Genomic DNA, 24,954 nt, shown 5'->3' with positions numbered 1-24,954 from the left:
AGGTTTGTATGACAAACAGTACTGTATGACAGAGTAAGTACCTTCTTCATCTTCCCACTCTAGATCTAGTGAAGTGCTGTCATCATTTCCACTTGTTGATTTTGTTTTGGTCATTAAGTCACAGCTGCTCTCCGTGTTTGGTGTCAGAATGGTAGCATCAGATGAAAGTCCTACATCAAGAACGTGTTTTTAATTCACATACATATTTGGGTTCAAGATTTAATAGCCAAAACTATCACATATCCACAGCAACTTTTACTTAGAATCTAAGCACCTTGCAAACCAACTAAAATTAAGCCTCAGCATCACTATTTGATGAATCACTTCCATCCACCAATTTAATGAAATGTATCCTCCTTTGGGAGAGCATACAACAGCTTTTTAACAGTTCACAACATTAAACAATTAAGGTACGACAGTGAAGAATACTGTATCCAATTAAAACTACACAGGGATTTAGACATAGAATGCAATTATCCAAGTTGGAATCTGGCCAGGGTTAACAAGGATTTCTAGAGTTCTACAGGATCCTTAATTACAAGCAGCCAGATACTCTTTTTACACTTCAGAGACTGCACTTCCAACAATGTAAAGCCCATTAATAAGATAATGGGGTACTGGGTCAGAACTGATTCAAGGGTGAGAGTACCATATACAGCAATGGCTTTCAACCTTTTCTCATTTGCAGAACCCTAAAAAATTTGGAATGGAAATCTTACATAGTCTGCGGACCCACAGGAATCTACGGACCACAGGTTGAAAACCACTGATATACAGGACCTTCTCCTGCAACACCTAGGTGTTCTCTGGATGTCTCTGTGGGACACTGCCATTTCAGTGCCTGGAAAACCCTCAACAGCCAGTAGAAGTCAGCCTGAGGAGCTCAGTTTGGGTGCTAGTTCAAAACTCGTTTTATTAGATGAAACAACTGAGTGCTGGATACAGTACAGGCACCTGTCTAAAGGGTATATGAAGTACATCTCCAGATGCCTCCAAATCTCAAAAATCCAAGAGGAACAGAAGTTCCTACTTTGTCTTATACAGAAGTATAGACCCAAACGTGGGAAAACAAGGAGATTTTTCTTCGGAGAAGGATATTCAAACACAATTTGCTCCACGGTTATTTATAGAACATCTAATTTCAAAATGTATTTTGAAAATCACTTACTGCTACTTCGAAAAGCTTCATAGTGGAGCTTTATATTTCTCAAAGAACAATCAAACTCCTCTTCTGCCACTGAGCTGTAAAAACAACATTTTGCTTATTACATCCAGAGGTATCTGATCAAGCCTAGCATTTACAGTTTTCTAGCATATTTATAGGTTCACCATTTAAAAAAGTCTACATGAATTAGCATCTTTAAATAGGTTCTCATATCTCACTTTTCAAGGGGATCTCACAGAGCATTGTACATGGCACCCTCTTGTTAACCTTAAGAAATCATGTCTGCTCACACAGTTTCAGCTACCATCTTTATACAGATGACTTGCAAAATTACATTCCACTACATATTTGTCTCCTTCCTTCCAATCTTACATCCCTGCTCTCTAACATCTCCTTTGATAACTTGCAGGTAACGTAACATAGCTAAAATTGGACTCCCTGAACCTTCCTCCCATATCCACTCCTCTGCCCTCATTCTCTTTCACCACTAACACTACCTTCATCTCGGTCATCTCAGACCCATAACCTGGCAGTTTATCTTTGACTCCTCTCTCTCTCTCTCATTTACCCTATGCATTCAGTATCCAAATCCTCATTTTCTTCCTCCATGGTATTTCAAAAATCCCCCCTCTCACACCCCATGCACACAGCTAAAACTAGTTCAGGCTTTCTTCATCTCTCACTGTGATTACCGCAACCATCTTCTCTCTGGTCTCCTTAACAAGTATATAATTCCCCTCTGATCCATTCAAAATGTGGTTGCTTGCCTCACTTTCTTTGCCCATTTGCTCCCAATATTGTTTCTTTGATTCCCTCCACTGCCACCTCTCCCCATACTAGTGCTAATAAAAATCATGGGTTTATTTTCACTAACAAAATGTTTTGTGACAGCAGAGAGCACAAAGCTCTGACACCATTCTATTACAGGTTTGATTCACTTACAGTTATAATGCAGATTTCAAATTTGAATCATGAAAGACATCAGATAAAGGGATAACTCAGGTAACTCTAGACTGGAATAGCATTTTGCATGCATAATTCCAGTAACTCCAGAGGATGGCAGTAGGAATGCAATATGGTGTGTAAGTATGATGATGACATGCAAGAATGGCTACTTTTTAGCGGCGAGGGGAAAACAGCATTTTCAGAATAAAAATATCCCTTATTTGAAACAGCCAGATGGGGGAAGATGGGAAAGAACACATCCTCATTTGCTGAAAACTCCCCCACTACTAGTCATTAATAAAAAAATAGTATTTTGTTTCACATCTTACCTTTGATATTCTCCATTATTAGCTGCTGGTGCTCGCTGCATAATCCTCTGCAGTCTATGTGGCTACCAAACAAAGTGTAAGTTGTCATATATCAGGAAGTTTTCAAAAATCACTCTGAAGAAACAGACTTAATACCCTTCATATTATAGTTAAAAATATTAAAACAAGTTTCAACCTCCTGGGATCGACTACATCCCTGTTGCAAGGCCTAAAAATATTATCCCAGTTCCCCCAATTCAGCTGGGAAAGAGACAGGACTTTGATTATATTAATACAGATTCTTAAGTAGGTGAAGTATTTGTCAGATAAAAATAACTTTTTCTTCTTAATCTCAGAGGATGAGTATATTCTCTCCACAGCAGTACCAGTTCTTTCTAACTTGAAGGGCAAGAACCTTCATTTTAACCCATTTTGCACACAAGAAATGTGATCATGAGGCACCATCCTACCTGCAAGCATGAAAATAAGAGTGGTTATTCACCATAGTGTCTTTCCTTCTCAGTTATTCTTATCTCAGCATAGTACTTTCTAAAAGCAGTTGAGATATGACAATTTGGATGTTTTGTTCTGTCCTTAGTTTCAATAGAAAACATCTTTAATCTGACAAAGAAAAATCTACTTTTAAAGAAGCAATTTTATTTCCTTACATTACCTCAGCACAAGGAATATTGCCACATATATTTCTATTTTTATATATCAGGATAAAGTGTTTGATTTGCATGAACAAAAACTTTACTATTTGTTGGGTCCTTTAAATTCTGCAGTTTAAAGCCTTCTTTGTATCCTTATGTGTAAACAGATTGAGAATATGAGATACAACCTAGTAATAGGATTCCTTTTATGGCCTCAAGATGTATATCTTATGGGCATAGGGTTTCCCATCCCATCTCCTAGAACTGGAAGGGACCTTGAAAGGTCATCGAGTCCAGCCCCCTGCCTTCACTAGCAGGACCAAGTACTGATTTTGCCCCAGATCCCCAAGTGGCCCCCTCAAGGATTGAACTCACAACCCTGGGTTTAGCAGGCCAATGCTCAAACCACTGAGCTATCCCTCCCCCCACTCATTTTTGAACAGTTTTTGGTTTTAAGATGACTAACATCTCCATCCCCACAATCCCAGAGAGAAAAATTTGTGGATAAAAATGTAAGGCCAGCCAGGTACCTGCTGGTCAGTTTCATAACTGATTTAATTAAATTAATCTGTGTGACTTCACTTTGATTATATAGAAAGCTGAAATGAAATGAGCAAGTTTAATTTTTAGTAGCGAGAGCCCAGGTGTTTAGCAAATATATTTTCTCAGGCACATAAAGAAGAGAAAAAGGACAAAAGTGTGAGTAGTAAAACAAAAGATTAATTCAAGCACTTTAACATGGTTGTAGTAGAGCTCTTTCTGAAGGGCTGAATGGGTCTAGTGAAAATTTTTATTTAATACCAAATTCCAATATGACAATGCCTTTTCTTGGCACAAAAGCATTTTCCCACTGTGGAGTATCTGGCAGGTAATGTATTAGCACAACTAGATTCTGAATGTAGTGAGGAACTGGGAAGTTATGGAGAAAGTGCATTTCTTATTCATACTTGGTGAATGAGAGAAGGTGGATAGGAGGAAGGAAAGGATCACATATACACCTCTACCCCGATATAACGTGACCCGATATAACACAAATTCGGATATAACGTGGTAAAGCAGCGCTCCAGGAGGGCGGATCAAAGCGAGTTTGATTTAATGCGGTTTCACCTATAACTCAGAACGATTTTTTGGCTCCCGAGGACAGCGTTATATCGGGGTAGAGGTGTATTAAGCAAAGTTGGATGTTTGGTTTCTACTGTATGAAGCAGATCCATCTTTAAACTTGTTCTATAAATTAGAAGGTAAATCCCAGGATACGCAAGTATTTCAAAATTATTGTTTTGCTTTGCAGAACTTGATTATGTCACCTGTACTCACATTTAGTACCTTAACCTGTATTTCTATTAGAAACCAATGAACTATACAAGATGTATTTAACATAAGCAACAGTGGTCAAATCAGGTTCATATGTTGTCATATTTCCAATGATTCACCTGTTTGTTGAATTAACAGACTGATGCCTGACCCAAGCATGGAGTTTCTGGCAGACATAAAAGAGTTGGATTGTGAATTTTATACAACTGAATTCTAGTTTATTTGGACCATGTCAGAACTTGAGCTCATATCCCTGAAATGTGCTTTTAAGATGGTTAAAACAAGATTAGAACTCTACCGTTTTCTTTTAATTGTAGCCACATGACTATATTTTTAACTAAAAAACAAAAATAAGATTTAGAGACTTTTTGAAGAGTAACTAGTTTCCTCCCCATCTCCGCTCCCTGTTGACTAATGTCATTCAACCTTTTTCAACAAGGTAGTCTGTTTAAAAACAAAAACGTGCATTATAGATGTCCTAGGATCTGGGTAAGAAAGATCAGTTTTCAGAACAGGGCATTTGGTAGGGTTTCTCCAGAAGAACTTTTACAGTCCTATGCGTAAAACAAATTACTGATGGTGACCTTAAAGAGACCAAAGACAGAAGAATAAACAAAAAGCAGAAGGCGAGAAAAACCCATTGAGAAAGAATAGAGAATAGCAAAAAAAAAAAAAAAAAAGAGGAAAAAATGCTGGAAAGGCATCTCGAAACTATTTGGGAACATTTGATACTGGAAGAAAACTAGATCTCATCTTTGCCCTACAGTGTCCCATGAACTGTGAGCTGGCTATGATCATCATGTCAGACTCTTGCTGGTAGCACTGCTCATTTAGTGAACTACTGCATTAACTTTTCAATAAGAAAAGGTTGAATGGTAGTTAGTCCTAAAATGGGCTCCCACCTAATGTCTTGTTGACTGCAGGGATTCATTTTTCATGAGTTTAACTTTCTTCAGTGAGTCTACCCGTGGGGTTTTAAAACTGTCTGTAATTAACATGTAAACTGTGTTTGAGAAGTTTTGTTCTCTTGGGCATACTGTAACCACTGTCACAAACAGCATTTAAATTGATGTTGAAAAAAGTCAGACGTACAGTTCTAAGTGTTCTTTTAAATTTGCAGCCACTTCATATAATTAGACAATTTATACTCGTTATCTTTTAGTTAATGAATTGAGATGAAAAATGTATGTACTAACAATTATGGGCTAAAATACAGTATGATTTTTATTATTCATATAACCACACTTGCATGAAGAAGTCAAAGTATCACAGAAGACAGACCAGCAACTGTCTACTGGATAAACAGAAAACAAAAAGCCATTTTTTTTTTTAAGACATCCAGGCTAAGTGTCAGCTGACTCCAATCTCAATAGCAACAGGCACTAGGCATTTAACACTGCTACTATTCATAGGCACAGATGTTTTATGCAACACATGCGCTACTCTGCTATAAAAATACTTGATACTAGACTTCAGGGACTATGCATGAAAATAGACACTACTACAAACCAAGCTGCATCTCAGAAATTACTTCTGAGAAAATAAATGAAGCTATGATCGTCTGTGTACACAAAAATATAGAACAGAAGCTCTGATATGTATTGGGGTCTTTTTCCCCTCACCTCCAAGAGCTTTTTCTGCTTTGCTGCCCTGGCTGCTTCACGTTGTGCAGCATATAAAGCCTCTTCTTCTATTCTTAACTTCTCCTCTTGTAAGGCTAACTGTATATGAACAAAATAATAAGGGTTAACAAAAGCAGAACCTATCTATCTTCCTATGAATAAAAACATAAGTTTACTAAATTAAAAGAAAAAGTTACTCATAAAAAGACAAACAAAAAGCAAACTACCAGATTTTCTTACCATTTTCTTGATCATCATTATATGCAAAGTATTGCCAGTCTAGTTTCTTCTTTCAAACAACTAATGAAATTGAGTCAGATATATATTACCCTGTTAAAACAAAGACAGCTACTGGGAAAATAGTGAGCTGTTTTAAATATATAAGGGTGTTTTACGGAGGACCATATACATTATAAAACTAGTTTTAAACATGAGATGAATTTGTATTACATTTAAAGAGGTGTTCATCTGGAAGCGATCACTAATTTCCATATCATATCCCATTAATTGTTAATGGGATATGATGTTAAAAGCAGACGTGATGAATTAGGTTCTTTCATTTAAAAAAAAAAAAAAAAAAATTTTTTTGTCCCTCCCCACTAAATAAGCTGAATAAAATACATAGCACATTTTTCCTTTCCAAAGGAAAAAGGCTGGCATATTTTGAATTTAGACAGCTCTCTATAGAGGACTATCTATCTTATTTATTATATTTTCCATTTAATTAAGCAATAAATGAATTAAGTGATCATCTTTCATGCAAATTTAATTGCACAGCTACAGTACCTGGCCAACTAAAAATTCTGTTAACCAATAAATGCAAGAACAATGATTTGCCACAAATTAAAACTTGTTTTGCTTGTTTAGGCCATTATTTGTAATCATAAAATTATCCAAGTCATACAACCACCATAATTATCTACCTCGGACTGAAGTTTCATATCAAATGCTCTCTGCTTTTCAGCAATGGAATCATAATGTCTCTCTCTCAGATCAGCAATTTCTTCCTCCGTCAGAGGTCTGAAGAGGGAGAAAAAACAGTGGCACTCTTTAGTAAATTATTAGTTAGACTTGGAACTAATAAGACAAGCCTAATAAATGGAAGTACACTAATGAGGGAAAGAAGGAAGCAGTTAATTTATAATTCTGAATTGTTCAACCAGTCTTCTGATCTGAAGTTTTAACTTGATTGGCCCCTTAATCCAAACATAGGAGCAGGCTGAAAGTACAGTTCATATCTAAAACAAGGTTTAAAGTTACAGGGCTTACCTAAATGAACAGTTAATGCACAGCAAATTGGGGTGTAAATCTACCTAATACCCGTATGCCATGCACTAACTGTCATGTGGACCTTGTTACTGTGCATTAAATCTTCCCTAGTGAAATGGAAGTAGATCAAAGTACACTCTAGGGAACTTTTAGAGTGTGGTCCACACAGACAGTTAACGCACAGCAAGGTAGATTTACACCCCAGCTTGTCGTGCATTACTATTTATCTCTACATCCCCACGATAACACATTTATTAAAGGCAATGTGATATTAAAGTGTATTTAAATGAAATGGCATTCCCCCCAAAAAAGAATTCACCCTTTACAAAAATTATGCCTTGAAATTAAGATTGAAAGATTCCAACTAATTTCTCAGTGCTGTATGAACTTTTACTCACTGCTGTCCCATCCTATTTAATTGTGTCCCCTTTTTCTATTCTCTAATAGAAATATTGGACATATTTTTGATTACTACATATTAAATAATATGTAAAGATTTCAAAAGGAAAGTAGTCCCAGGGTAACTGAAGTTATATCCAAGCTCAAAATGTTCTCTCAGATCAGAGTGTAGGAGGAGCAGAACAATGTTTTTATTAAAAGAACTGGAATGGAGGCTCTGGTTTCATGTTGATTATACCGTGTCCTAAAATTATGTAACCATATGTGCACTTTGTATTATGTAGCAACTAAGCAAGGAACACACAGTGTTTCACAGGGAGCAAGACCCCACTCTTGAAGACAAGTTGTTGTGCCAACACGGCGCCCGTTGAAGTTGCAGAATCAAGTGATAACGTTGCAGGACATATTAAATGTTATAGCATGTTGGATATGAATTCATGGAATAGAAAGATTTTATAATTTTAGTAATTTGTTATTGTAACATTTGTATATACTTTTGCAAATATTAGGGGACCAAGTTAAGATTGAGTGAGTGGTATAAGTCTGTAGGATTATAGAGCAGTGAGGAATTCACTGGAACCTTGTTCGTGTCCAGATTTCCCCCCACAACTAGCGGAATGTTTGTCAAACTATTTTTTGTGGATGTTAGAGGGGGATTTTTTTTTTTTTTTTAAACGGACCTACAGTACAAAAACCAAAGCTACAGGTTTAAAAAAGCATGATATTTAAGAAAGTGAGGTAAAGGAAATGCAGACAAAGCTTCTGCATTGTTTTATCTTTGTATGCCTAAATAAAGGCTACTTGTTTTTAACTTTGCACCAGTAGTTTAAATAAAGTAAATGTTTAATAAACTCAAACATCAGCAATCTTGCTGTATATTATACAGATCTACCTTCAATTAATTTACTAACATGCAATTAAGTTTAAAAATATTTGTATGCAAAATCACTGAAATATATATTTAGAAAATATCTACATTGTGAACAAAGTTGAATACCTGTGAGGAAAACAAAAAGCCAAGTGCCAAAGCCTTTTAAAGAAGTTGAAACTTTTAAAATTTAGAAGGATACTTCAAGATATTTAAGATTTTTCTGTTCTAGACTACTGAAAAAAATTGTTGCTTTATACTGATTTATTTGAAGTCCTTCTATTGACTCAGATGCCAACCTGCTTTGAGATTTTTTGGGGTGTTTATGAAAAAAAATTAAGAATGTTGATTGGATCAGCCTCTAGTGCCAAAGGTGTAAAGCTAAATACAGTTGGGGAAGGGGGACTCGTCTAGCCTAGCACTTTGAATGCTTGTGATGAATTTTAGATACACTTCTGTGAATGTTAGAGCAATAGGGATCCCCCACCCCACCCAGAAACTGGGACCTTTCCCTCTCCCCACTTCCAGAACCAGTCCAAGACCTCTATCCCTGCCTCCCCACCTCCATGAAACCGGGACCTCTCTACAGCCCTCCTTATTGTATTCCTGAACCCCACTCTCAAGCACAGAGAAGGGGAGGATCAGTCCTGGGAAAGCTACCTATGGTCCTTAATTACCTTGGCCAGACGTGGGCCCGGACCTTCCGGGGATGATCTTCCTCAATTGCATTCCCCCTGTCCTCTTCTGCCACTGCCTCTCTGGCTTTTCCTCCCCTGCAGGCTGTGCAGTGAGGGTCTGATAGCAGGCAAACTGCAGTGACTGACTGCGAAGTCTGGGGTGCTAGACTCAATACCCAAGCCACAGGCTGCCGTAACTGCACAGAACACTCTAAAGGTACACTACTCAGGGATAGAAGACCCATGGCACAGCTGTGGCTGACCCAGGTCAGTTGATTTGGGCTTGCGGGTCTAAAAAAAATTGCTGTGTAGATGTTTGGGCTGGGGCTGGAGCTTGAGCTCTGGGACCCTCCATCCTCGCCCCTTCAAGATCACTGCCTCTTGCTTCCTATCATCCTCACTGCACAGTCTATGCATGTGCCCCAAAGGCAGTGGAGAAGAACATCCCCCTGTGGTTGTGGTGCTATTTGCTGTGTTAGTCAGCTCCAAGTGGTTGTGAATGCCACATAAATGTAAGCTTTGCAAAACTAGCAGATGTAAAGTGTGGGTTCATCATTTCAGAATTAAATATAAAAATCAGGTGGGTTACAAAAAATTATGGATTTACTGTTGACTAAACTCCATTAAAAAGTATTTTAAACTATATTAAAATAAATTACCACCACAAATATTAGTATCTTGTAAGTTCACAGTTATTCACTGAAGTTGGGTAACTGTCTGGCATTAGAATTTTCAGGCATCAGTTAAGTGAAAAGTCAGCATGAATTTTGCTGGTCATATGTAGTTTGACTGACATGATGGAAGAGGACATAAGTTTATAAAAAAAAAAAGCTCTTGAAACACAATGTCTTACCTATGACTGCTTCCTGGGCTTTCTCCCTGTTAAATTATAAATAAAATCAATGTAATTAAGATAAGCCATTATCTACATCTAAATATACAAACTAACCAATCTACATTTATTAAAAAAACAACCAAGCTTTCACAGACAAAAGTTTTAAGATCAGGAGCAACCCATATGTAATTAGAGATCCAACAGAATGAGCTACAAGCATCCTCTTTTTCCATCTTCACCTTTCTAAGTAACAGGCAGCTAGTCTCAGCCTGTCTGCATTGTGATAGAATGCTGGCACCCTGAGAAAGGAGGGTTTTTCTTGAATAGGTAGACCACAAGGCAGGTCTTCTCTTATGGTCTCCAGCTTGTTTTGGCCATTAAAGAGCTGGTGGGATCAGGTTTCTCTCCCCAGTTCTCTTCTCCCTTGCACGTGATAGCCAGCAACATGCAGAAACTACATGGGACATATAAAGCAGGCTGATGGGCCATTTGTTAAATAGCGCAACTTATCACCACCTTTTGCTCTTTATCCAGGAGTAGAACATGGGCAACTTTGGTACTGTCCATGGGTGAAGAGAGCTCCATGGCTGCTGCCTGAAAAACTTCAAATACCTGAAGACCTAATGGTGAAGATTCCACTCTTCCTAGTCTGTCCACTTAGCTAGTCTCCCCTTACATCACCCTTCTCCCAGATGTGACGCACTCTTGCGTAAAAAGGGTGTTTTTCAGCCCACGTGAAAAATACATTAGTTTCCTTCTGAAGCGCTTTGGACCTAGGGACCTCCATGTTTCTTGACATGACTTGCCAACATATTGTCCATCATTATCAGCATGTGCTTGTTTGGAAGTGAAGTTGTGAGGCCTATTTTGGTCCTTTTGAATGGCTTGTCACTTGAGCCAATTTATGCACAAGCAGAGTGAGAGAACTGCATAAAACTTGAATTGACATTCCTCCAGTGTGTTGCCCAGACAGGCAACTTTCATGTTTTCATATTCCGGTCTGGCTCAGATACAGTACCACTGGGTGAATCTTCTACTCTGTACCAACCAGATCAGTGATATGTTTACCTCATTCTACGTTAACCTGGGAGGAGGTGACCTATGCAACTTGGGTCTTTGTTTCAGGTCAGTCTACAGTGTTCCCAAACTGGGGTTCGCGAAATGTTACAGGGAGTTCTCGGGGAAAAAAATCCCTAATGGCGGACAGAGCTGTCCCTAGGTACCCCGGGCAGCACGGGGCCTGCAGTCCGGAGCCCCTGGACTTCCAAGAGCTAAGCAGAGCAAAGCAAGCATATCTATCAACTGAGGAGTTTTAAACTTCAAGACTCCTTATAAGAAATGGAAAGGGAGATGGATATTTTTTGCTGTTTTTAAAATTAAATAGGCAGCTAGTATTGTTTTTAAAATTATTATGAAGAACAAGTTTAAGCTTTGTTGTAACGTGCATCGTTTGCCTGGACTGCTCAAGACCTGAATGCTTGTGTAGGAGGAACTCTTTGAGTTGGCTTCTTAAATACCTTCATGCTGTTTCACACCTGATACTCCTTGATGAAACATAGGAGTCTTGTCTTATAACAGGCTTATTCAAAGTGATCTAAGCTATGAAAGTGAGAAACCAGTGACTGACATGTGCCACCGTTTATTTTTAAGAAAGTTTTTTAAAGCCGTTGTGTAAGGACATTTCTAAGCAGCAGTTACAGAACTATTTGCATTTCACAGATGGTTGAAAATGCCACTTTTGACCTAGTGCCTCAGCATACTTGAACTGTGCTGGTATCCATTATAAACCCACACCTCGTAGATTACTGCTATGTACAGACATTGGAACCACAAAGGATGCCAATCCTGTTTACTGAAGGTGCAAAAGAGATAAGTAATGGTCACTGTTTAAATTTTGCAGTACCAACATTTAAACAAGTTCATTCTTAGATAGCAAAAACGGGCAGAGCGATACCCTATATGCAGTAATTTCACTCTTGGGCCAGATGACAGCATGTCTTCGAATGCATTATGGGTCACATGGACAGAGTCCAACTGCCTCCAGGTCCCTGAGAAGTTCTATAACTGTACCTCCTGAATGGTGGTTTTTTTTTGGGAGTTGCCAGGGAGTTGGGAAAAGAGGCTTGTTGACACAGAAATTCCCTCTTTGCAACTTAAGGTTTTTGAAGGAAAGTAGTAATGAAGGATGGACTGAAAGCAACTCCCTGCAGCATTAGTGAACTACTTCCTTGTGTTAGGCTTCAGAAATGAAGTGAGGCATTACCAAAGACTAAGTCCAACGCACACATTCCTACATGGAGCTAAAGACACTGACTCCAGTGCTTCTACCAGTTCAAGTTAGAGCTTATAATAGTTCAGGTGCCAAACTCAGATTCTCTGTATGAAAGCATGCTGTACTGCCACTACTCAACTGATATGAGGAATGTTTGTGTTTTACCAAAAGATTACAGTTAGCCAAGTATTCCTACTCTTATGTAGGATACCCCTACAGACTGAATCTTTATCAGGTATAATTTTTTTCATAAGTCCCATTATAATAATCCTGCACTTCCCTTTGCAGTCCCACTTCTCTCCATCCCCCATAACCAGATAAATATTATTTACTACTATCCTAGAGGAAGAAAATCAAGTCCCAATAGCGTCAAAGAAATACCAGCAACTCCTCTATGAAGAGACCAATGCAGAAGTTAGCTGCAGCCAGAAGGGTTAGCAAGATGTGGATCTTGGGACTACAAATAAATTTTTTACAAGTATGAAAGTGTGTTGAATTACTGAGTGCTGTACTGTGAAACCCAAGTACTTACCTCATCACTTTCCACTAGATTCTCAAACTGCAAAGAAAAACAACACAGAGTATACAAGATTACTGACAAGCAGTTATTGCGATACAAACACCACACTTCAATGAACACAAATAAAAATCAGCATAATTACAACATGTTTACCTATTAGGCATATTTTGTGGAAACGCTGCTCCAATTAAAGCTGAAGACAAGAATATTCAATTATCAAATCTTCTACTTTGTGAAGAGCTATTGCTTTTGGAGTGTGACCAGCTTCCCTACAAACATAGCTTGTAAGTTGTTTTCTTCTACACAGAATGTAATAATTAAGAGGGTAAGAGTTAGAATTAAGAGTTTTGTTGCATTTCATTGCATTTGGTATTATACAGTGCCCCGAGCAACTCCGCTAGGAGGGTAATTTATGGTTTTATTAATTAATGACTGATTAATTCTCTAAAGCTCATGTATTCTGATATGAATAAGAGCCATAAAACTATCAGTTATAGGCACTAGAGACACAGAAGTACTGTATATTAGTATAAAAGTGCACCATAGCCAAAAGCTGTATTGCAAGCTACCTCTAACACTAAAATATTAAAATAAATGAAATTCATGACATGTTTTCTGAAAAATATTCGTAGGGCAAAAATAATTAACTTATAAAAACAAATAAATTGCCGATACAAAAGCTCTAAGCACCGTTGACATCTCTGAAGAAATAAATACAAGCTTTCCTCAGCAAAAGATGGAAAACCCTCTCTTCCAGCTATGGATCCTAACCTCTTAAAATGGTCCCAGTCTCCCCTCCCCGAATCTGCGTCCTGGAAAGCTGCAGCACAGATATACCTCTTTCACAGAGAGACCTCAATTCATCCCTTTCCGCATTGGGGATATACAGTAACAAATTCAGGTGGAATAATTAGTTACTTGAAACAGAAACCAGGATTCTAAGCAAGATGACAACTTTGCATATCAGGGAGTAAGAGCCAATGAAAACATTAGGGTGCTTTATAAACGGATCTAAGCACAGAAGGCTGAATCCAAAATATATGCAGCCTTACAAGTTGCACAAGCCACTGCAGTAGGTTGACCTATCACAAAGATCAAAATAAAACCAACAGAAGCCATCCAGCACTGCATCCTACATCTATAGTGGAGTCAATCTACTAGCATCGGTGGGCAGCACAGCTCACAGGAGTTCCTATAAGGTACAGAATAACTACTATAAATGGGAAAGGAGAAACTGGTCTAAGCCATCTAGGAGATTAAGAAAAGGACAGAACCGTCTTTCCACATCAGTCTGCTGTTGCAGGGAACACTCTCACACTGACAGATTTATGCTGCACAAGGGGAGATTTTTATGTCCACATAACCTTCTGTTTCCCTTGCTGACAGCCAAGTAAGGTAGCAATTGTAGCTACTACAAATTTCTCCCCAACAATGCCAAGTTCCACCCTGAGGAAAGAGCTGTCCTCAAGTTCTTGGAACAAGGGCATGTGTGCTATATTGACATGTTCTATGAACACACTCAACCCTATTATTCCCATGAACCTGACAGGTCAGGCAAGTGACAGACTCTGCCCTTAGCTAAATGGATAGTCTTTAATAGTGCAACGATAGAGATGCTTCCTTGCTTGAAAGTCAGGATTTTCCTGTCAACACAGAGTAGCCTCCAGAGTTGGTGGATCTTGAGAGATCAGATCAGATTCTGTGATCCAGCAGACTAAATTAGGATGCATTTACAATGGCAAAAATGTGATATATTTCACTCCCAGTATAGCAGTAGTGAAAGCTGTAATATAGACAGGACTTGAGAATTTTTGCTATTGTCTCATCTGCTGCTGGACAGAGCACAGAAAACTAATACTGTGATTCCTATATGCATTACAGTGTAGAATATTGACATGCCTAAGTCTTTTTACTTGATCAAGAGAAATGGCAAGACAATTACTATTTCATGATTCACTTAGTGCATTAGTCTGATATAGTGTTAAGAGGCTCCATTTTATGTAAACAATGACAAGTGCCAGAAAGTCTGGTTGGGGTGCAACTTTTAAAAAAAGGTTTCAATGCTTAGGGGAAAAAAGTACTTACCTCTATAGTGAAGTGTTCTCCAGTTGAACATGTTCTAAAATACTTTGATCTAGAAAATAAACCCATAATTTCATTGCAGGTTAGTAGTTCTACAGTTCAAATATCTTCTCAAAATATTCTAAAAAAAATATTTATGACAGAATGAAGTCAGGTCCGATAGTTACATCACTACCATTTTAATCACAAAATTAGAAGCAGCTCGAGAGCAAAATACTTCAAAAGCCATTGTGAATTCATTTTAATGTTTAGGCGTAAGCTAATTTATTACTGTCAACTATTAATAGAGTTATATTAACTGATGCACTATATTACAGGGGAAACAAACTGGAGTGTGAAAAATACTTGTGTCTGAGGATGTAAAAATGTTTTTTCAAATTGGAAGGAAGGTGCAAAAAGAATAAACTCCTTTCCCAGTGAAGGAGTAATGTATCAGGATGCTGATTGCTTTGCATTTGCTGCCATTGAGCATTTTTATTTTTAAACTGTATTAACCAGTTTTAGTACATTTTACCTATTTCCCTCAAGACACATAATTCTGGCCAGCCTCTGAAAAACTCATTGCTCACGGTATGACTCATTATGCCTGCTAGCAGTGTTCTATGTAACAAATGCCAGCTTGTAGAGTGTCATTCTTTGACTGTTTACTGATGTAGCTAGGGGGCTAACCTTTTATATCTCTTGTTTCTTCAGAAAGATTACTGATTTATCAAAAAAAAGAAGCATCAAGAAACAAGGTAGTAAACCAGCACCATTTGACTTGCCGGTACTCCATGGATCACAATTTGGGAACCAAATGACATTTTTGGCAGAGGGTGGTTGAGCATAGCAACTACAGAGATCCAAGCCTTTCTTTGAGTCACTGACTGACTTAAGTATATCTTAAGGAGTCAGGCGAGTATAATAAGGAGTTTATCCAAGACTTTCAACCAAGACTTTTTTTTCCAGGCTATCACCCCTTAAGTCAGAATATTGGCTCTCAAACAGCAGACCACTGCTGTTTTAGGTATGGTTGTATTTATACATTATATATTCTAGCACAGGTGTAAATAAAAACTACTGTTCTGTCCAGAAATAACTTCCAGGGTAACCCAACCGTGACTGCTCTTTCTCATTGTTAGAGGAGCTTTTCTAGACCTTCAGCTCCCAAAATGTTTTGCACCACAGAGAAAGAGCACATGTGCACGCACACCACACATTTAAAAAAGAAAGAGTGAAATTAAGAAAAGAAAAATTTAGGCTGACACTAGGAAAACTTCTAGACTGGTGAGATGTACTAGGCTGTGGAATAGTCTCCGAGAGTTTTGAGAAAACAGCTATGTTACAGCAAGCCCAATGGACTGTAACAAGTATAGGAGGGCCCAAATAAAGCCCAGTTCCTTGACTCATGTAACTGGGTTGGAAAGAACAGACAATATGCCAAAGCCCAGAACTCCACATAGCCATATAACTCCACTCTTGAGAGGCAGATTCCTCAGGCAAGTATCAGCAACATAACTGTCATGTTGACTACACTGAAGGCAGAATATTGAAGAAAAACAAATTATTTAGGTTACATGCCTTCATCGGGTTTGCAGTTAGAAATCAATGGGCCCTAAGTTACTTCAGTGACAATGAAAATCCTTATATGCCTAACTTTAGCCTCCTGTTTTTGAAAATTTCAGACTGTTTTTTAAAAAGTTCACATTAAGTTTAACATTATAACATGAAAGCAATTTTGTTTTGAAGTAAAACATTTTATGCCACTAAAAGTTTTTTCTTTTTTTTTTTTTTTTTAAATAAAAATACAATTTTTGCCCTGATGCTAAAAACACTCAGGCACAAGCTTAACATTAAGCACAAGCAGGCTGACTGATGTCAGTGGGACTATTAATAAGCATAGTTATGTATCTGAAATGTTTCCAGAATCAGGGCCTTAATTTTCAATTTTGATTTCTGCCAATACCAACGTTGCAAAATTCAATAAATATACCCTACCCGTAGTGGCATTTTAAAAACTGCATTTATGATTCCGTTCATTATTATTTAGTTTGTTAAGTTTTAATCTAAAGTTGCAATAGCATAAATTTCCAAATGAGTTTTAAAAAGCCTCAGATTTAAATTAATGATTTTTTTGTGGTAAAAAAAACAAACAAAACAAAAAAACCTCAAGCCATTTAAATTGCTTCCCCATGTTGCTTTCGTTTTCAGCTCACAATAGCATCATGTTTAAAAATGGTCTCCAGAATGCATACCTTCTGTTTTAAACTGAACAATTGTCTAAAGGGATGGATAAAAAGCAACAGAAGAGGCATCTTGTGTCACTTGACTCTGTTGTTCCCTCTTATGTACAGAAATGATAAGTGTGGGCCTTTGAGGAACTCAGTGCCCTGAAATCCCACTAAGGTTATAGATGACATGAGGGCACTGGGCACCTCTCAGGGTAGGGCCCAGAGTGAACAAGGAAGGAGTGGGGAAAATATTGCTTTCATCACCCCTTACCATTTGTCTCATTAGTACATCATTAGTGTGCATATGTATATTATGTTCTGATATTCTATATTTAAATACTGATACATTTGATTATTTTCTTGAAGGAACTTTTAAGAGAAAAGGCTACAGTATTGCTTCACTTCTCCATCTCTTGCAACTCATACAAAATCATGACCTTTTGGACATTACAGGTTAGCCAATTAAACCTTTAAAGTTCATATATCTAGAGAAGAATGACAAAATATTGTATGGGAAAAAGAGACATACAGGGTTCACATTTACACCTCCATGGAAGGAGTAAATAAGCTAAATACAACCCTGTTTAAGTAGTTGGGGGGGGGTGTTATATTAAAATCTTGTTAATAAAATTAGATATGCAAGAACATGGACATATAGAAAGTTATTCAAAAAAATTTTAATTGATTTTGTTTTACTTATGTGATAAAAATGTTTATGCTTTAATCTTATTAGGCAAATGATACCAAAAAAATGCCAGGAGCTCCAATTATATTTATTCCCCACAGCTGCCTTTTATGAATGATGTGATCTCTCTAGGAGCAAAGAGAAAAAGCTTATGATTGAGGACAGGGACAAACTAGACCTGACCTACTTTTTAATACGGCTGGAGGCCAGAGACATTAAGTTTTAGTTGAAGAGCAATATTAACAGAAATTTGTTTCAGGGCACAATTAAAAATGATAATTTTAAAACGGACCAAATTCTGTAGCTTAGGCAACCTTTCTTGTTGTTCCCACTGAGAACTCAATTACTACAGTAATTCATATAGCAAACACTTTGCTAAAAAGCAATTTTAAAATAATCTCTGCAATTTCATACAAAGATAAATTCAATTTAGATTAGTGTTTGTGAAGTGCTTTGCAAGCCTCATATATAAATGCACTAAAATGCAAAATAAACAGTAAAGAATTCTTAGCCTGAGCATTTACAAGAGATCTCTCCAATTGTATAGTTTGAGACTTCCACTGCATACAACAATGAAGGTGAAGCACTAATTTCCTCAGAGAGGCTGAACCTTCTTCCATAAGTGATTACCATTACCTTCAATGGGAGCAGCATCAGATCCCATAAGTATGGATCTGTGTTCATTAACAGTATGGTTTGGAACCTGGGATTTCTGCCAATTTTATCAGTAAAATTCACTTTACACAGCATTTACTACAGAGGTCTTCAGAATTCCTAAACTCTCTCAACTAATACCATAATATTCTCTCCCCCCTCCCACAGTTCTATGAAACATCTACCAGATTCACAACTTTCTAACGTCTAACTTTCCCTTTCTCAGTTGCTCATAACTTACTGGAAAAAATAAATCTTTCTAGACTGAAAGCTTTCGTGTTGGCTATCAGCAGCAAGGTGATTATTTTTAATCTTTGGGCAAAATATTTGTTCAGTATATACTAAAGGCAAATATTTATTAAATATCTATAAAAATATATTAAAGACCTTCCCCAAAGACTACGCTTAGATTTTTACAGATGCTAATTCATTCATATTTGGCTTACATTGCAGATATCAAGACCCCAAAAAGAATACAAATTTGGTCAGTTTATTAACTTTTTTCTAAATACAAGCATAGCAGAATTTGTGTGTGGGGGGGATTTCATCACTCAAAAGCCACAGTTGTTCAGAATGTTGGTAAAAGTATGAAATGTTTTAACTTTTGATCAAGCTAAACTCCAAGTCAGTTTAAAGCTAAGCTAGGGGGAGTGTGCGCACGCATGCACACGTGTGCATGTCCAACCTGTTCTTAAAAAAAAAAATCCAAGGATGGGGATTCCACAACCTCCCTTGGAAGCCTATTCCAATCCTTAACTATTCTTATAGTTGAACATTTTTCTTAATATCTAATCTAAATCTCCCTGACTGCAGATTAAACCTAATATTTCCAGTGGCCATGGAAAACAACGATTACTGTGCTCTTTATCACAGCCCTTAACATATTTGAAGACTTATCAGGTCCCCTCCTTCAGTCGTCTTTTCTCAAGACTAAACATGTCTAGTTTTTTTTGTTTGTTTTTTTAAACCTTTCCTCATAGGTCAGGTTTTCTAAACCTTTAGCATTTTTGTTACTCTTCTTTGAACTCTCTCCGATTTATTCGTATCTTTCTTAAAGTGTGGCACCCAGAACTGGGCACATTACTCCAGTTGAGGCCTCATCAGTGCAAAGTACAGTGAGACAATTACTTTCATGGGTAACATACAACACTTGTTAACATGCCCCAAAATGATATTAGCTTTTTCCACAACTGCATCACACTGCTGACTCATTCAATTTGTGATCCATTACAATCCCTCTAGATCCTTTTTGGCAGTACTACCATCTAGCCAGTTATTCATTTCATAGTTATGCATTTTATTTGTCCTTCCTAAGTATAGCACTTTGCACTTGTCTTTACTAAATTTCACCTGGTTTAATTCAGATCAAGTCTCCAATGTGTCAAGGTCATTTTGAATCCTAATCCTGTCCTCTGAAGTGCTTGCAACACCTCCAAACTTGGTGTCATCTGCAAATTTTATAAGCATGTTCTCCCCTCCATTATTCAAGTCACTGATGAAAATATTGAACAGTACTGAACCCAGGAGTGGGAGGATGTATCTAGTGGGGCTCCGTAGGGGTTAGCCCTGGGTTCAGTACTGGCAAGTTTCTGCGCAACAAATTATACCACTTTTATTAAAGCGCTGGAATTAAACTGCTGTTGAGTGTCCACACTGGGTTCCTTGTGATGGAGTGCATCCACATTAGCATCTCTTGCAACCGCAAAGAGAGCAGTGCACTATGGTAGCTATCCCACTGTGCAACTGGCCTCAGGGTGCTTTGGGAAGGGTTTTCAATGCCTCATGGAGCAGGCACAGCATCACATGATGCATGTTTCCCAATCCCATTGTTCCATGGGCCTCCTGCTACATTGCTAGCTGCTTTTCAACTGACGGGAGGAGGGAGGGAAGTGTGTGTGTCAGGAAGTAAGTGTGTGTATGGGGGGGGGAGAGAGAGGGAAGAAGAGGGTGTGTTTTAGGGAACAGAGAGTGTGTCAACATGCCGTCTTGTAAATTCAGACAGCGGAAGAAAGCAACCAGTCCTGAGGCGGGAGAAACCCCAACATCAGCCCCCTGCCTCCCTCTCCAGCTCTCTGCACAGCAATCTCTCTCTCTCTCTCTCTCTCACACACCCCCCCCTCTGTGTTCAACATTAAGTTTGCTTTGTGTCCCAGAGCAGATCAGCACAGCATACCATGGCTGTCAGAAAGGGAGCTTGGTGCAGCCAAGTTCAAACAATGAGCAGAGCAGCCACTTTAGGGATTATGGGACACTTCCGGAGGCCAACTGATTGCTTTCTGCACTGTAATGTGTTTACACTGCCAATACAGCGCTAGAGCTAGGGTGACCAGACAGCAAGTGTGAAAAATTGGGATGGGGGTGGGGGTAAGAGGAGCCTATATAAGAAAGAGATCCAAAAATCGGGACTGTCCCTATAAAAACGGGACATCTGGTCACCCTAGCTGAAGCCTCTGCGTTTTAAGGCTTATGATTCTCATTGGGGTGGTTTTTTTTGCAACGCTGCAACTGAGGCGTTTCTGAGCACTAAGGGGCTTGGCAATGTATACACCTCAGGAGTTACACCGCAGAAAGCTGCTTTACTGCACAGAAACTTGCCAGTGTAGACAAGGCCTTATTGTGTCTTGGCCTTTTTTTTTTTTTGTTCCTAGATGCTTGGGCTATTCTTTTATATGTCTCCTTCGCAATTCATCCATAGTTCTATTTCTTATAAAAGATTCCTTTTTGATTTTCAGTCCATTAAAGAGCTCCTGATATGAAAAATAGTAAAAAGCCAATGTGGATCTTTCATTCACACTGGGATAGTCTGCAGTTGTTGTGCCTTTAATACTGTTTCCTGGGGAAACGTACAGCCCTCCTAAACTCCTTTATCACCTGAGATTTTCTTCCCATGGGATCTTACCTAGCAGGTCTTTGAGTTTGTTAAAGTCTGCCTTTTTGAAGTCCACCGACTTTATTTTGCTGCTCTCTCCTTAATTGCCTTTGAATCAGGAAATCTATCAATTCATGATCACTTTTACCCAAACTACCTTACCAGATTCACAACCAGTTCCTTCCTGCTGGTCAGGATCAAACTATACGTCAGAATTCTAAGTTTACACCCTCTCTGGACACTGCTAAATTACCTTTACCAGAGATTACTTTTATTCCTGGAGTCATAATTACTGTTGGAGAACAAAGGATTTACCTTGTGAAAGTACCAGAAGGCACCAACTCCCAGCAGCAAGTTTTCAATATAATTTCCTAAGTAGCATTAGAGTCCTAGGGCTAATTTACATTAGAAAATAAGATCAACCAACCTACGCTCAAGGGCATGAAGAATACACACCCCGAGTGACACAGTTAAACTGATCTAAGTCCCTGCGTAGACTGCGCTAGGTTGATGGAAGAATTCTTCTATTACCTACACCAAGGGGAGAAGCCCCCCCCTTGGTGTAGGTAACATCTACAATGAAGCTACAGCGGCACAGCTGCAGCATTTCAAATGTAGACAAGCCCCTTGAGTCTTCCACAAGGTTTTGCTAAGACCTCAAGTTGAAACTGTGAGTGTCAAGTTCTCCCATTACCTCTTTAGAGGAAGGGGGAACTAGCCAGCTCCAACAAGCGAGAACCGAGGCTCACACAAGTTAGGTGAGTTTGAGCACACCTAGGTATGCCAGCGGCTTAACAGATCAGCCAGGTGCTGGCCATAAGAAATGGTTTCACCCACTGGATTCTGTCCAGGCTGGAGGCCCGAGGCATGGGGAGGGGGGGGTGTCACCTCCCAGAGCTTCCTCCAGGCCACAGCGCCACCTGGCACCTCGCCAAACCCCCTTCCCCACCCCCCCACCGGCCGCCTCCATCTACCCTTCCCAGGTACACCCTGCCGGGCCCGATCCCGAGCCAGACCCGACCCCGCCCGTGCCAGGCTCGGCCCCGCTTCCTGCCCTGCCAGCGGCACATTTACCCCCGCCCCCGGCCCACCCCGGGGAAAAAACAGACAGACCAGCCCGCCCAGCGGCCCCCCCTTGGCTGGGAAGCCGCCGTGCCGCTGCCAGGCCCTTCCACCCCGCCGGGGTCCGGGGGTGGGAGTGCGGGGTAACGACCGCGCGGGACCCGGCCATCCCACCCGGCGCAGGGCGGAGCCAGCCCGGGCCGGCACCTCCCCGCCCCAGGGGGCTGCTCCTTCCGCCTTACCCTCCGCCTCGCTGGATCCGCCCCGCTTCTCTCCGCAAGAAAAGGCCGCAGCACCACTGCGCCCAGCAGTTCCCCATCGCATACTGGGGGCAGCCCCAGGCCTCGGCCCGACCACGGGCAGCGGCCGGCACCAGCCGTTACCAGCCCGGAATCAAACGGCTCCTCTGCGGCGCGCGCCACCGCCGCCCAACGGCAGCGGCATCAATGGCGGGGACCCGGCTCTGCCCAAACAGGCGGCTACGCTCGCTGCGGAGGGGGAAGGAGCGCCCGGCCGAAGCTCCCCTCCGCCAGCCTCATGGCCCCGCAGCTCCAGCTACCGCTCCCCCGGCGCGCAGCCCTAGCAGCTGCCTGGTGCACCCGGCCGCTGAGTGCCGCATGCGACCCACGGCGGGAGGAGGTGGCAGGTGCGAGCATGCGTAGTAGGGAAAGCCTGTTCCCTACGCCCCCACCTGCTCCTCCCCTCGCCTCATCCTAGGCAAGGCTTTCCCCTAGCGCCTGCCCAGCCCCTTTAACTCTCCTCCTGCCTGGATCCATGCCCAGGGACTCTCCCACCCTGCTCCCCTCCTAATCCCCCCGTCCCAGTCCCTTAGACCCTCTCAGGCTCTTTCCCCATCTCCCTTCCTGAGGCAGCACCGTCCCCCTAAGCTCAGGGTGGTAGCTCTCCAGGATTGTCATGGAATCTCCAGGAATTAAAGATGAATCTTTAATTAGAGATTGCATCATGTAATGAAGCCTCCAGGATACATCCAACCAAAACTGGCAGCCCTACCACAAGCCTTCAACAACTCATGAGTCAGGTCCCCAAAAGGCAGGAGAAAGGTCTAAAGACACCATGAGACTTAAAGAAAAATTTGGCCTTCCTTCAGGTTTGCTGAGTTCATGGTTTCAAGCTTTTTCTCTCTGAGGCTAAGGCCAAGAAGAACCCTTTTGAAATGGGGGGGGGGGGGAAAAGGAGGAGAGTCTCAAACACTACATTGTGAGAGATGCAAGGTAACCTTCCTAGGTTTCAAGGAAATAAAGATCCACTATGAAAAACGCATCTTTAAAGAGACCATACGCTGGATGCTTTATTCATAGTACAAAATCACACATAGTGAATGAACTTTTACGTTGTTCCATTGCTGCAACTCCAAGTTGGATAAAGGTCATGGGACAGCAGCCATCAAATATGGAATGTTTCTTACATAAGAGGTTGTGACGGTGCTGCCCGTGGGAGCCAGCTGAGGTTACTCAATTAGGGTGAACTGCAAACAAAACGGGGCAGACAAACCCCAGAAGCTGGTGGTTATTCCAATACTTACATTTACCAAGCCAGCACAAAACAGCTTCTATAGTACCTTACTGGTTACTCAGAAGTCCGAACCGTGCAGTTCCCTTAAAGTGCCCAGCCTGAGGCCTCCGTTCAGATACACTTGTCAGATAAGATTTTCAGTAATCATCAATCATATAAAAGAAAAGGTTCTTCCAATCCCAAAGGAACAGCCACCTACCCAGGTTCAGTTATAACTTAGATCTTACCCAAAATACACGCTATAGCCAATTTTTATTAGCTAAACTAAAAATTAAAAAAAGAGTGTTAGTTAAAAGAGTAATATACATACAGACTTGAATTCAATTTTTGACGTACAGATAGATAGCAGAAGTGAGCTTCTTATTGCCAAAAGTCCTTTTAGAAATAGTTCATAGGTTATAGTCCAATGTCCATATTCAGGGTGGCTCCAGTCAACGACTGGGGATCTCAATCCTTGTGGCTTAAGGTTTCCCCTTCTTGAAACCCAGAGCAGATCTGAGATCAAGTAGGATCCTGTCCCAGGGTTCTTATACATTTCCAGCAGCCTTGTGGCCTGAGAAAACGATAGGCTTAATTCTCCTTCCAAACATCCTGGCAATTAGCACAGGGTAATTTATCCATTAAACAGTTCAGATACAGGTTACCACAACCTTCAAAGAGACATATAGATAATAATACTATTTCACTCAATATCATCACAAATGTTAATATTCCTTTTTTGATCTTTGAATTAAAACTATAGCAATAGACAAGACTTGTTTGCTTACATCTCAAGACCTGAATAAATATCTACCCTTGAGATCTCTAACAATGCAGACTTGCATTTCAAAGCTCTACCTATTTACCTATCTTCCTAGCCAGTCTCTAAAGTTCACCCATGGGTCAGGTCAGTTGATGAGTTAACTAACTCTTTCTGGCCCTGTCACCTTCCAATGAAATATTACATTACACTCATAACATCACAGGGATGCTCACAACATTTAGGATCATCCTAATCACCAGTGGTTGGTAA

The 24,954-nt window shown here is 40.0% G+C and overlaps 1 protein-coding gene across 4 annotated transcripts in view; it reads right to left on the bottom strand.

Moving 5' to 3' along the window:
* The window catches only part of AP1AR (adaptor related protein complex 1 associated regulatory protein), a 32,274-nt gene extending 9,192 nt beyond the window's left edge, over nucleotides 1–23,082 (bottom strand). The window contains exons 1-9 of one of the 4 annotated variants that reach the window (XM_005287945.5): nucleotides 22,652–23,079; nucleotides 14,933–14,981; nucleotides 12,860–12,886; nucleotides 10,074–10,099; nucleotides 6,931–7,027; nucleotides 6,008–6,106; nucleotides 2,440–2,501; nucleotides 1,169–1,242; nucleotides 42–170 (exon numbers count right to left, since the gene is read on the bottom strand). In XM_005287945.5, the coding sequence (XP_005288002.3) occupies nucleotides 42–170; nucleotides 1,169–1,242; nucleotides 2,440–2,501; nucleotides 6,008–6,106; nucleotides 6,931–7,027; nucleotides 10,074–10,099; nucleotides 12,860–12,886; nucleotides 14,933–14,981; nucleotides 22,652–22,728 (640 nt within the window). In that variant the 5' untranslated portion in view covers nucleotides 22,729–23,079. Of the gene's footprint in view, nucleotides 1–41; nucleotides 171–1,168; nucleotides 1,243–2,439; nucleotides 2,502–6,007; nucleotides 6,107–6,930; nucleotides 7,028–10,073; nucleotides 10,100–12,859; nucleotides 12,887–14,932; nucleotides 14,984–22,488; nucleotides 22,594–22,651 lie in introns of those variants that run through there. The other 3 variants (XM_065596225.1, XM_065596227.1, XM_065596226.1) reach the window with 3 other exon arrangements.
* Nucleotides 23,083–24,954: the final 1,872 nt, after the last annotated feature.

The sequence above is a fragment of the Chrysemys picta genome, chromosome 5 (assembly GCF_011386835.1).
Source record: "Chrysemys picta bellii isolate R12L10 chromosome 5, ASM1138683v2, whole genome shotgun sequence".
Lineage (NCBI taxonomy): Eukaryota > Metazoa > Chordata > Testudines > Emydidae > Chrysemys > Chrysemys picta.
Note: the sequence above shows the minus strand (reverse complement) of the source record. Positions and strands in the feature narration are given on the sequence as shown.